The following is a 13,971-nucleotide window of genomic DNA, read 5'->3' as shown; positions in this document are numbered from 1 at the left end:
TTTTTTAAGTAGGTAATTTCAAGTTCAAAAATCATATGTTTACGCAAATAATTTTTCTATCACTATGGATCTTGTTTGATAGATCTCATTGAGATCTTTAATACGGTGCACAAAAAATTGAAAAATTATTTTTTATTTACATTATTTTTTAGTTTAAAAATATGAAATAAGCTATTTATTTTTTAAGAAGGTTTCTGGAACGGGGTCTAACTCTTTTCCAAAAAAGTTTTATTAACATCCAAAACGTTCAAAATACTCTTGAACGGTTGTCATTCACCTCCATAAACAACTGTTCACAGAACCCTCCATTAAAAAGATTTTCTCATTTTTCTATTCAGCACTTGTGATTCAAAAGAAGAAAAAAACGGAGAATGGTTTCGGAATTCCGCCGACGTTGGTCCCACACATTTTGGCTGCTCTGCCAGTCTACCACGTTCAAATATATATACGGAGTATATACTACAACTAACTGACAAAATCAGTAAATCGAAATAGAAGTGAGAGAGAGAGAGAATCTTGTTCTATTATTTTCTCAACTATTTTTTTCTGTCTTTACAGAGAAGAGAAACCCCTATTTATCTCTCGAGATGAAACACCTCCAATTGGACCACAAGTACACTGCTTGGATTGATGAGCTGGCAATCCAAACTTACATCTCAACTAACTCACAGAGAAAGCACAAATGAAATACGATCAAACTGAATTTCAAATGAATTTGAACAAACTACCAAACTAACTTCTAACTGTTGTGTACTGCTGTGCAAAAAAAAAAAAAAACAAAGAAAGAAAGAAAATCTTGCTAAACTAGTAAACTACCCAAGAAGTCAAGATTGCCAATTTCGACTCAAATTCCTTTTTGGCTAATATAATTATTGGGTTGCTAGCTATTTATACGGGCAACATGCATTACCAATAAAGTTAAAATCATCTCTCTCTCTCTCTCTCTCTCTCTCATGGAAAGCAAGGAAGCAGTGAAGCTTCTGGGATTCTGGGTGAGCCCATTTTCCTTTAGAGTGGAGTGGGCACTGAGACTGAAGGGTGTCGAGTATGAATATATCGAGGAAGACATCCTCAACAAGAGTCCTCTGTTTCTGAAACTGAACCCAGTTCACAAGAAGGTGCCAGTGCTGATTCATGGAGATAAAGTGATCCTTGAGTCGTTTATAATTCTTGAGTACATCGACGAGACGTGGAAACAATTTCCGATTTTGCCTAAAGATCCTTATGACAGAGCCATGGCGCGATTTTGGGCCAAATTTGCAGAGGAGAAGGTGATTTTCAATTACTTCCTTAGTTCCGTGCTTTTGTTTGGAACATGGAGAAAGTGAGGGAAAGTGAGGGAAAGAAAATGAGAGGAAAATTGAGGGAAAATGAAAGAGAAATTTTCACTATTCACAAAACTTGAATTCATTATTTTCTCTCATCTTTCCTTCACCTCCAAGCAAAAGGAAGGAATTTTTTTTCAACTTTCCTTCATTTTCTTCCTATTTCCCTAAGTTCCAAACAGAGCTTCAAGTTTTGATTAGTATCCCTGGTTTGTCATGTAAACCGAAGTTCACCCACTTTTTTTTGCGGTAATTTTAGCCACTTTGGTGACGTCCATTTCAAGTAGTATTTCAGATTGATTGATTTAGAAGCGATTATTTTGTATGGATTGATTGGTTAGGAGATTATTCCAAAGCTGGTTTATGCTTCGGAAACAAAAAAAAAAAAAACGTTACCATGCGCACCAGAGAACTAAACAGTGGATGTGCTAGTATTATGATCCAAATTAAATGTATCAATTAGTTATTTTCCAACCTAATAATAAGGAGTGTTTTCACTAGTGAATAAGTTGTTGAAAAACGTCAAGTTGTTTCCGGTAGTAAATATGTTATTGATGGGTATGTGAGTGAAAAAATTGTTGAGAAGAAGTTGTTGCTAAAAACTTTTTGCCAGTGGAAACGAGATAGTAAAATGCTAAAAGTTTTTTGTTTTTGGAAACAAGATGACAAAATGCGTTAAGTCTCGGATGTAAGTAAAACCGCGCGCATAAAGTCTTTAGAAGTAAATGTACTTTTGTGACTTGTTTGTGACAGTTTTGGAGGAATGCAAGGAGGGCTTTGTGGACCGTAGGGGAAGACAGAGAAATGCATCTGAAAGAAGCCGTGGAGTCCTTGGAGAAGATAGAGCAAGAGTTGATCAAAGGGAAATCCAAGTTTTTCGGTGGGGAAAGCATTGGTTATCTGGACATTGCACTTGGATGGATCTCCTACTGGCTTCCTGTTTTGGAGGAAGTTGGGTCCATGACGATCGCAGACCCAATCCAATTCCCAGCCACCGCTGGTTGGACGGAGAATTTCAGCCACCACCCCATGGTCAAGGACAAGTTACCGCCGAGAGATGAGATGGTTGTTTATTATCAGTTTGCAAGAAAGGAAGCAGAAGCCCAAATGGCCTCTGCTAGAAAAGGTTGATTACCAGATTTAAAATAATTAAATAACTATGTATATATCAGAATAAATGAGATGGTATGTTCTCAATGGGGAAAATAAACATGTACCATACAAGTTGCTTCGTTTTATTGTTTTTTTTTTTTTTGTCTTGACAAAATAGAGAAGATTATACTCCATATTAATAATAGTCCAGCTGTACTTATGACTTCATTACAAATATCTTAAGCAAAGTCAAAATAGTCATCTCACTATTGTAAAACAAGAAAAACACAAGGTAGTCGATGCCTTTTATTTTCACCGAGATGTTGAGTTTGACGCAAACAGCGTCACTAGCCTGTTATATATTCATATCTAGGCTTAGCAGTCTCAAAAGAGATAAAGTGTTAGTCAAAGATAAAAGATCACAAATATCCAGATGATCAGATAGTCTTCAATCAAGTATGAACGCACCAATAAATTTTGAAAAGACTACAAATTTGATCAACTACCACAAGTTGCCCTGCCAAAAACGAATATCATTTTTCTCCCTTCCCCTCCCCCTAGGGTTTCACACCCTTGTACGGTGGTGGGAGGGGAAGGCCATGGCTTCGTTTTGTCTTTGTTTTGTTTTTCTCTCGTCCCTTCAGATCAACGACTTGTCGTAATATGTGAGAGTTTTGTCTCTCGTCTTCTCAAAAGTTTTTAGATTCATCTTTGGACAAATATTTCGTCTACAGATCGGATATTTTCAGATTCGATTTTGCTTCATAATGATATCTGTGCCTTCACGAACTACTGTTTTCTCTCCATCTACCATCTTTGTATGATTGCGAAATTGAGATCCAACAATGGGATCTTGGCTGCATACTACGCATTGCAAATTGCTTTATCTAAAGTTTGAGAGAAAGCTTTTTCCCTCTTTCTATAAGTTTTGGAGAGTGTGAAAAGCTGTTGTAGTGTGCAAATTATGCAAGTAGACAATACAGGAGCCCAATCCCAATTTCTTCACGATGGGCAATCAAAAAAAAATTATTCCGTGCGCCCGTTGGGCTTCAAGCTAGTTTTTTTTTTTTGACAAAATTAAGAAGATTGTATTAATAATTGTCCAGCGGCACTTACATAATGGAGTTCATTACGAAAAATTTGACAAAGCCAAACTAACCATCTAACTATTGTAAAATGAGAAAACACAAGGCAGCCGATGTCGTTCACCCCGACCCAGACGTAGCCTGACGCAACCAGCGTCACTCGCAATTATCTGCTGTATATTCATACCTAGAATCAGCAGCCTCAAAAGAGATAAAGTGCTAGCCAAAGATAAAAGACAAAAAATACCCAGGCGATCGGATGGACTCTAACCAAGTATGAACGCACCAATGAACTTCCAAAAACTACATATTTGACAAGCCATACGAGTTGCCCCGCCAAAAATATCATCCGGGGTAAGACACTGTTAGAAAAATAATCAAAGTTAAATTATTGAAAAAAATGACCCTACAAATACAATGCACCATTGCAAATACCATTGTCTATTCACGACTATTTAATGGAAATGGAGTCTAAATGCCGCAACCATTAGACTAAGCTCTTACAATTTTCCTCTCTTATTAAAAAAGAAAAAATACTAGACTAAAACGTAGGGTTTAGAAACATATTGCTGTGTTTGAATGAGTTTTTGAGAATGTTTTTAAAATTTTTTTGGGGTTATGAGTAGAGAAAGAAATAGAGTAATGATTGAAAATAGAAGTAATGAGTACAGAGAGATAGAGTGAGAAATACGAATAATGATTGAAGATATGGGTAATGAGTGGAGAGTAATGATTGGAAGAAGGGGTAATGAGTACTCGTATTTCTTGAGTTGGAAATTTTATTTCAAAAACCTAACTAAACAAGGCAATTCTCTCTCAACAACTGATCAAATTGTCCGAGCCAAAATATTGCTAACTTTGATTGTTGAAAGGCTCGAATGTGGTTATTGATTAAGAGCCACTCTTTTACCTGCTTCAGGAATTGAGGAAGGTTATGAATTCAAACACTTGTATTTTTTTAGAGTTTGTCTTATTCACGGAGCAATCCAGGAAGGTTATGAATTCAAATATTTGTATTTTTCTATAGTTTGTCTTATTCACGGAGGCTCTATGAATTTCTTATTCACGGAGCCGCGCGATCTCGGCCATCTATTTTGGCTTTAGATTATTCAAATTTAAATAAAAAAATTTCAACTCTGTGAAAAGAGTTAAACTTTTTCCTGAAAAAGTTTTATTAACATCCGGATCGAACATCCAAAATACTCTTGGACGGTTGCCATTCAACTCCGTAAATAACTGTTCACGGAACCCTCCGTTAAAAAAAAATTCTCATTTTTCTATTCAGCACTTATGATTCAAAAGAAAAAAAAAAAGCGTAGAATGGTTTCGGAATTCCGCTGACTTGGTCCCACACATTTTGGCTGCTCTGCCAGTCTACCACGTTCAAATATATACTACTACTAACAAAGAAAGAAAATCGCTTAGCAAAAAAAAAAAAAAACAAAGAAAGAAAGAAAGAAAATTTTGCTAAACTACCCAAGAAGTCAAGATTGCCGTCTAAAAGATTGCCAATTTTGACTCAACTTCCTTTTTGGCTAATATAATTGGGTTGCTAGCTGTTTATACGAGTAACCATGCATTACCAATAAAGTTAAAATCATCTCTCTCTGTCTCTCATGGAAAGCAAGGAAGCAGTGAAGCTACTGGGATTCTGGGTGAGCCCATTTTCCTTTAGAGTGGAGTGGGCACTGAGACTGAAGGGGGTGGAGTATGAATATATCGAGGAAGACATCTTCAACAAGAGTCCCCTGCTTCTGAAACTGAACCCAGTTCATAAGAAGGTGCCAGTGCTGATTCATGGAGATAAAGTGATCCTTGAGTCGTTTATAATTCTTGAGTACATCGACGAGACGTGGAAACAATTTCCGATTTTGCCTAAAGATCCTTATGACAGAGCCATGGCGCGATTTTGGGCCAAATTTGCAGAGGAGAAGGTGATTTTCAATTACTTACTTAGTTCCTTGCTTTGAACTTAGCTGAGTTTTGATTAGTATCCCTGGTTTGTCATTTAAACTTAAGTTCACCCACTTTTTTTTGCGGTAATTTTACCCACTTTGTTGACGTCCATTTCGAGTAGTATTTCAGATGGATTGATTTAGAAGCGCTTATTTTTATGGATTGATTGGTGAGATTATTCCAAAGCTGGTTTATGCTTTGGAAACAAAAACAAAAAAACAAAAAACTATTAACGTTACCAAGCGCACCAGAGAACTAAACTGCGGATGTACTAGTATTATGATCCAAACTTCCAAAGTAAATGTATCAATTAATTAGTGTTTCCAACCTAATAATAAGGGGTGTTTTCACTAGTGAAATATTTGTAGAAAAATATTTTCGGTTGAAAAGTTGTCAAGTGTTACGATAGTGAATAAGTTGTTGAGAAACGTCAATTTGTTTCCGGTTGTAAATATGTTATTGATGAATATGTCAGTGAAAAAGTTGTTGAGAAAAAAAAGTTGTTAAAAACTTTTTGTTAGTGAAAACGAGATAGTAAAATGCTAAAACTTTTTGTTTGTGGAAGCGAGATGACAAAATGCGTTAAGTCTCAGATGTAAATAAAACCGCGTGCATGAAGTCTTTAGAAGTAAATGTACTTTTGTGACTTGTTTGTGACAGTTCTGGATGAATGCATGGAGGGCTTTGTGGACCGTAGGGGAAGACAAAGAAATGTATCTGGAACAAGCCGTGGAGTCCTTGGAGAAGATAGAGCAAGAGTTGATCAAAAGGAAATCCAAGTTTTTTGGTGGGGAAAGCATTGGTTATCTGGACATTGCACTTGGATGGATCTCCTACTGGCTTCCTGTTTTGGAGGAAGTTGGGTCCATGATGATCGCAGACCCAATCCAATTCCCAGCCACCGCTGGTTGGACGGAGAATTTCCGCAATCACCCCATGGTCAAGGACAAGTTACCGTCGAGAGATGAGATGGTTGTTTATTTTCAGTGGCGAAGAAAGGAAATCGGAGCCCAAATGGCCTCTACTAGAAAAGGTTGATTACCAGATTTTAAAATAATTGAATAACTATGTGTATATCAGAATAAATGAGACTATATGTTCTCGGAGGGGAAAATAAACATGTACCATACAAGTTGCTTCGTTTTTTTTTTTTTTTTGACAAGATTGAGAAGATTATACTCCGTATTAATAATAGTCTAGCGGTACTTATGACTTCATTACTAATATCTTAGACAGAGCCAAAATAGTCATCTAACTATTGTAAAACGAGAAAAACACAAGGTAGTCGATGCCTTTTATTTCCACCGAGATGTTGAGTCTGACACAAACAGCGTCACTCGCCTGTATATTCATATCTAGACTTAGCAGTCTCAAAAGAGATAAAGTGTTGGTCAAAGATAAAAGACAACAAATATCCAAATGATCAGATAGACTTCAATCAAGTATGAATGCACCAATAAATTTTGAAAGACTACAAATTTGATCAGCCGCCATAAGTTGTCCTGCCAAAAACACCATGTACTGTAAGAACAATGTTGGCACATATATCATTGTGAAGTAACATCTGAAAAAAGTTTGATTTGTAGAAAAAAAAATCATCTAAAGACGAAACTCACAAATCTCAAAAAGACAAGAGACAAAACTCTCACAGATCATGACAAGTCGTTGATCTAAAAAGACGAGAGAAAAAGAAAACAAAGACAAAATTATAAAAAAAATGTTTAGAACTAGTACCATGACTTTTCTCTCCCACCGTCATACGAAGATGTGAAATCCTAGAGGAGATGGGAAGGAAGAAGAAAGATATCTGTGGCAAATAGGGTTTTGAGAGTGTGGGGGAGAGAGCGCCTAACCTAATTCAATGCTAGGATCCCATACGAGTTGCTTCGTTTATTACTCTTTTCCTTTGTAACCAAATACAAGTAAGGTTGTTAATATTGTTCTGTACTGGTCAATATATCCCGTTTTAGCCATATTCCGGTACTCTTGTCATCTGATTCCGTTCCAGCTAACTTTCCGGCCATTCAAAATCTATTTCAGAGTACCGGCATGCATGTTCCCGTTGGTACCGGATCATCTCGGTTGGTACCAGCCATTAATAAATCTGTGCGGGGATGTAGTTTTGTTGAACGGAGCGGGGCTCCTCGTCGCCGGGGAAGAAGCAAGGGTTCAAAAATAGATCCACTCTAGTTCCTTTGAAGGACTAAAACTCGCATTTTTTAAGATAAATGTACTTTAAAAATATGTCAATCGATATACGGTCAATATGATTCTTGACGTGCCCAATAATCTTGATGAGATATAAAATGTGAAAAAGGCTCCGATCATGAAAATATGCCCACTAGTAAGCCTAAAAATGGATTAGATTGGTCTGTGCAGAGGGACTATAGAGGGTCCAATCCCTTATTAGGGTTCCACTTAAAATATTAAAGGCCGGCTCCCTTTTCATGTAACCACATAAATTTGAAGGGAGAATTTAAATTATTTGGTGTTTGAGGGATTTTTTAGAGGACATATTTCATGTCTAATTTGTTAATTTTTTTGATATTTATTACTATTTGTTTAAAAGGCCGTCTTATTCGAATTTTTATGAATTCGGTCTATATTTTTATATTTTTCTTATTTGTCTCGACAAGACGAACGATTAATCTCGAAAATTACAACGAAAAGCGAAACAAAAAGCTACAAAAAATAAATAATAGAAATAAGATTCAGACTTATAAGTTTACAAAAACACAATCTGACTGCCACGTTCAAATAAAAACGGAGGAGAATCCACTCCGTGGCCGCTTCGGTTTCTAGAAAAAAAAAGTTTTAGAAAAAAAAGGTAATTTCAAGCTCAAAAATCATGTGTTTACGCAAATAATTTTTCTATCAGTATGGATCTTGTTTGATAGATCTCATTGAGATCTTTTAAACGGTGCAAACAAAATTAAAAAATTATTTTTTATTTTCATTATATTTAAATTTTAAATTACCCTCTTTTTAATAAAAAAAAGTTTAAAAAGAAAGCGGAACGATACAACCACCCAACAGGTCAAAATTGCCGTCTAATGAATGCAAAGTTCGACTCAAACTCCTACTCCTTTCAAGCTAATTAACACCAACTCTCTCTCTCTCTCTCTCTCTCTCTCTCTCTACTCCTTTCTGGCTAATTAACACCAACTCTCTCTCTCTCTCTCTCTCTCTCTCTCTCTCTCGCTAATTAACACCAACTCTCTCTCTCTCTCTCTCTCTCTCTCTCTACTCCTTTCAGGCTAATTAACACCAACTCTCTCTCTCTCTCTCTCTCTCTCTCTCTCATGGAAAGCAAGGAAGTAGTAAAGCTTTTGGGATTCTGGGCAAGCCCATTTCCCTTTAGAGTGGAGTGGGCTCTGAGACTGAAGGGCGTAGAGTATGAATACATTGAAGAAGACCTCTTTAACAAGAGTCCTCTGCTTCTGGAACTGAACCCAGTTCACAAGAAGGTGCCAGTGCTGATTCATGGAGAAAAAGTGATCCCCGAGTCGTTCGTAATTCTTGAGTACATCGATGAGACGTGGAAACAATTTCCACTTTTGCCTCAAGATCCTTACGACAGAGCCATGGCGCGATTTTGGGCCAAATTTGCAGAGGAGAAGGTGATTATCAAATTACTTCCTTAGTTCCTTGCTTTGAACTTTTGAGTTTTGATCAGTATCCCCTGATTATGTGCGAAATACTCCCACTAAACAAGTTTTTAAAGTTAATTTGGAAAAAACTCTATAGGATCGGCCTTGTAAGTCTCTCGAAAATTTCATAAAGTTTTTATATATGTGTGGAAAACCCCACTAAAATTTCAAGTTATCAATCAATTTTTTGTCGTAGTCCGTAGGCACATTATTAAATAGTGATTAGTAGCAATATATATCATAGATTATATTTTTGGTTACTAATGTAGAAATACATGTGATTGGGCCCACTCGGGTTCTGTTGAGTAACAATCATGCGTTTGCCCCCTGCTTCCATCCATTTTTTTAATAGAATCCTTTTCTATATAAAAAAAAATACTATTGTGACTTGTTTGTGTCAGTTTTGGATGAATGCATGGAGGGCTTTGTGCACCGAGGGAGAAGACAAAGAAATGCATCTGAAAGAAGCCTTGGAGTCCTTGGAGAAGATAGAGCAAGAGTTGATCAAAGGGAAATGCAAGTTTTTCGGAGGGGAAAGCATTGGTTACCTGGACATTGCACTTGGGGTGATCTCTCACTGGCTTCCTGTTTTTGAGGAAATTGGATCCGTGACGATCGTAGACCCAATCCAGTTCCCAGCCACCGCCAGTTGGATGGAAAATTTCCGCAACCACCCCGTGGTCAAGGACAAGTTGCCGCCGAGAGATAAGATGGTTGTTTATTTCCAGTGGCGAAGCAAGGAAATTCGTGCCAAAATGGCCCCTGTTACCAAATCTTAAAATAAGTGACTAAAAAGTATCGGAATAAATGAGATCGCATGCTCTCAACGACGGAGGGGATTTGAAATAAACACATATTGTACGAGTTGCTTCATTTACCTTGGCTACTTATCTTTTCCTCATTTACCTAATATGAGTACACGTGCTCGCTCGTTCGTTCTTTAGTGTAATCCTCCGAGTTGTATTTTCATGGCTTCAGCAGTAGAATTTGCACATAGTTTTTCATAACTCATAGTGCCCAGATTAGCTTAAGGGCATGCATCTTGAGTAGTCACTGGAGAACCAATCCCACCATCTAGTTCAATTGAACCTAGAACATGAAAATAGACTGGACGGTTCAATTTTGTTTGCATGTTTGCAGATACTTTTTGGTCGACCCAACTTTGCTGATTCGATTCCTTCACTTTTTAGAGCTCGTTCCAAACATTGACAACGTCGAAAACAAAGTCGATCATACGCTAGTTGAAATAATTTCAAAATGCATTTATCTAGACATAAATTGACTTCCTGGATTTCGATTCACTGTTACAGTTTCTCTATTTTCAAAAAATATAAATGCATTTCAAAATTGTAATAAACGGCATCCGATCAACATAATTTATTGCGTTTCAGGATCAGATTTAAAACACGAACTAATCGGTGGGCCAAGAGAGAGCTTACAAATTAGCAAAATTGGACCATTAAGTCTATTTGTTCCATGGACCCCATGTCCATTATTGAAAGCCGGCCCTGTCTTCACGTCACTACCTGAATATAGGCATTTCAGCCACTGATCCCACATGTGGGCTGGACCGCCATGTTTGAACGAAGAACGGAAGAGATGCACATAATTTGGAACATCTCCACTCATTATCAATTGATTTTAAGATGAACATAAAGTTTCCACAATATGATTAGATAGCTTTTACTTTCTTGTTAAAAAACACAAGCAAATTTCGTTTTTTCCATTAATAAAACAAGTTGAACATGGAAACTTTCAAACCCACAGAGAAGGGAAAAGAGATCCTCGTACTGTGCGATTGCACTACAGGTTCGGTAGGGTTAGAGAGATTCATCTCTGTGATTTGAGTTTGTATTGTTTCATGAACACTGCGTATGTTCTAGAAACGAAATAAATCGGACATCGCTAATCACATAATAATGTTAGATTTGTATTACATTTCATTTTTTTGAATCATACTGACCATACGGTTTTTTTTGTTGGGATTAATAACGGATTGAGCTACGCACTCAAACTGATCAGCAGACAAAACTCTCAGGATCCTTGGATGTTATATATGGATCGCAGAAAAAACAAACCAGAAAAATAGAGGGAGAGAGAGTAAGACAGAACATACGTATATACGTGGTTTGGCAAGAGTAAGACAGAACATATGTATATACGTGGTTTGGCAACTGCCTACTCATCAGGAGCCACACTTGTTCATTAGAATTAATGGAGGAAACTCTGTGAGTTACAACAACTTTTTCCCTGTAAATTGCTACTCCCCCCCCCCTGACACCCCCCCCCCCCCCCCGACCCCACCTCCCTTTCCCAGTTTACCCCCGTCCCCCCTCTCTCTCTCTCTCTCTCTCCCGCCCCCCACTCCCTCTCTCTCTCCCTCTCTCTCTCTCTCTCTCTCTCTCCCTTTTCTTTTTTTCCACTTTCTGCTTCTTTTCTTCCTTTTTTTTTTTTTTCTTTTCCAGTTTTTTTTTCATTTTATTTCATTTTCTTTCTTTCCGGTTTGAATTTTTTTTTCTTTTTAATAATAGGTTCAAGTCTAATTCTAGGCTTTGTAAAGTAATTGAGAGAAAAAAAGTGTTTCAATTGATCATGTTTATCCCACTGTTTTTTTTTCTTTTTTTGTCCTTTATAGATTAAAAAATATAATTACGAAAATAAGTGTTTCAATTTTTAATCCGTTTGAACCAGTGCAAAGATGTTATTTTTCTGATCATTTCATCCTAAATGGTCGTAATAAATTTTTGGCTCCAAGGCCTTTCAATGAACACCCTAAGAGAGTCCTGAAACTAAATAATGAGTCTTAGGTTGCTCGTTGAAAGGTCGTAAAGCAAAAAATTCATTAAGATTACAATTAGTGTTCGGGAACTAATTACGAAATGTATTTTGCAAACGACATACTAATCCATAATACAAATATTATATTCAGGATTACTTTTTTTTAACTATAGTACAATTTTATAAATTTGTTAACTATTATTTAGCATAGATCCTCTTAACTGATTCAGTAGTATGTTGCTTCAAATCACGTTTATACTCCATAGGATTGCAAATGGATGGTTTCTATTTTTTTATAACTAAAACGGAAACGTTTTAGGGGCTACTATGTCAATGGGGGCAGCAGAGCCCCCGGGTCCCCCATACTTTTTAATTTATTTTTTTATTTAATTACTTATATCTTATTTATTTAATTTCTATAAATACACCATTTGTATATTTAAAAATATAATTCAAGAATTAAGTGCTTTAATTCTCAATTCAATTAAATCAGAGCAAATATCATTTTTTTATTATTTTATTTTAAATGGTCATAATGAATTTTTTGGTTTAAGACTTTTCAACAAACTCCCTAAGACTCATTATTTAGTTTTAAGACTCTCTTATGGTGTCCATTGAAAACCCTTGGAGCCAAAAATTTATTATGACCATTTAGGATGAAATGATTAGAAAAATAACAACTTTGCACCAGTTCAAACGGATTGAAAATTGAAACACTTATTTTCGTAACTATATTTTTTAATCTATAAAGGACAAAAAAAAGAAAAAGAAAACAGTGGGATAAACATGATCAATTGAAACACTTTTTTTCTTTCAATTACTTTACAAAGCCTAGAATTAGACTTGAACCTATTATTAAAAAGAAAAAAAAATTCAAACCGGAAAGAAAGAAAATGAAAAAAAAAACTGGAAAAGAAAAGGGAAAAAAAGAAGCAGAAAGTGGAAAAAAAGAAAAGGAAGAGAGAGAAAGAGAGAGGGCGGGGGGGTAAATTGGGAAAAAGAAGGTGGGGCCGGGGGGGTGTGTGTGTCGGGGGGGGAGTAGCAGCCCTCTTTTTCCCTCAAGAATAAGATTTTAGCTGTTTAAACACATTCATAGGATACCCTAGGGGTTTAAGCATTTTTATAAGCTACCATATGGTTTAGGCACTTTCATAGGGTGCCCTAGGGGTTAGGCACTTTTAAGCTTTAGGATTTTAGGCATTTTTATAGTATTTCAGTATTTCATCAATAGAGGAGACCTGGTGAGAATTATTTTCTAGTTTTTCTTTTTGACATGGAATTATTTTCTAGTTTATGGACCTAGATTTAAAAAGCCCTATGATTTTCTAGCCCTAAAAATGGAGTATTTCAAAATCTTTAAATACGTTTTCCGCGTACCGGAGATTCACAGAATCTCAACATCTCACGAACTAGGCCGAGGCCGTTCGGACGGCTCTCACCCCCGTCGGATGGGATTTACAGAAGCTTGGAAATGACAGAAACAGGTTTTTGCACCGAACATTTTAAAACAACAATAACAAGTATTGTCCGACTATGCATCCGCACCGGCCACCAGCCTTTGGACCAATTTACACCTTAAAAGTCACTTTATTATTTTGGCTATCCACTTTTAAAATGTTTACTGCATCAGACTCTTTACTCTCACTTTCTTCTCAATTAAGTATTTCCCCCCTACTTAAAAGTACATGAAAAATAATACAACCCAAGAGAGAGGTGTTAATGTTTCGAATAGATTAGGTGTAAAAAATAATAAAATATTAGGTAACCAATGAATAGTGCCTCTCTTCTTCAAGAGAGTGACTGCAGCAAGAATTGATTTGGTCCAATCAGTAGCGAGATTGATGCCCTGGGTTTTGTCTATTTCAATCACTAGTCTAGCGACACAAGGGGAGAGGCGAGCTTAATGCAGATGCTCTGAGGCTGATCATCAATTTAATTATTTTACTGAATTAATTGTCTACTCACTTTATCCTAACTCTCCTCGAGAAGAATCAGTTTTGCAATTGAAACGCTAGCCAATTTTTCTAATTTGGACAATTTTGCCCTTCAATTGAGAAGCCATTGGTTTTGTTTCACAAGGTAATT

At 36.5% G+C, this 13,971-nt stretch overlaps 3 protein-coding genes and 1 long non-coding RNA gene across 4 annotated transcripts; 3 read left to right on the top strand and 1 right to left on the bottom strand.

The window, feature by feature from the left end:
• The first annotated feature begins 832 nt into the window (after nt 1–832).
• LOC131322178 (glutathione S-transferase U8-like) lies at nt 833–2,645 on the top strand. Its single transcript, XM_058353418.1, has 2 exons — nt 833–1,271; nt 2,079–2,645. The coding sequence occupies exons 1-2, from the start codon at nt 954–956 to the stop codon at nt 2,454–2,456; spliced, it is 696 nt and encodes a 231-aa protein (XP_058209401.1). The 5' UTR covers nt 833–953; the 3' UTR covers nt 2,457–2,645.
• On the bottom strand, nt 1,557–6,108 carry LOC131322182 (uncharacterized). The gene is made up of 2 exons (XR_009198733.1): nt 5,787–6,108; nt 1,557–1,800 (listed from the first exon to the last, which is right to left on the bottom strand). It is a non-coding gene; the product is annotated as an uncharacterized LOC131322182 (long non-coding RNA).
• On the top strand, nt 4,954–6,675 carry LOC131322179 (probable glutathione S-transferase). Its single transcript, XM_058353419.1, has 2 exons — nt 4,954–5,436; nt 6,119–6,675. Exons 1-2 carry the CDS (start codon nt 5,119–5,121, stop codon nt 6,494–6,496), a joined length of 696 nt encoding a protein of 231 aa, XP_058209402.1. The 5' UTR covers nt 4,954–5,118; the 3' UTR covers nt 6,497–6,675.
• A 1,817-nt stretch (nt 6,676–8,492) lies between these two features.
• LOC131322177 (probable glutathione S-transferase) lies at nt 8,493–10,051 on the top strand. The gene is made up of 2 exons (XM_058353416.1): nt 8,493–9,078; nt 9,510–10,051. The coding sequence occupies exons 1-2, from the start codon at nt 8,761–8,763 to the stop codon at nt 9,885–9,887; spliced, it is 696 nt and encodes a 231-aa protein (XP_058209399.1). The 5' UTR covers nt 8,493–8,760; the 3' UTR covers nt 9,888–10,051.
• The last annotated feature ends 3,920 nt before the right edge of the window (nt 10,052–13,971 follow it).

This window comes from Rhododendron vialii, chromosome 4a (assembly GCF_030253575.1).
Source record: "Rhododendron vialii isolate Sample 1 chromosome 4a, ASM3025357v1".
Lineage (NCBI taxonomy): Eukaryota > Viridiplantae > Streptophyta > Magnoliopsida > Ericales > Ericaceae > Rhododendron > Rhododendron vialii.
Note: the sequence above shows the minus strand (reverse complement) of the source record. Positions and strands in the feature narration are given on the sequence as shown.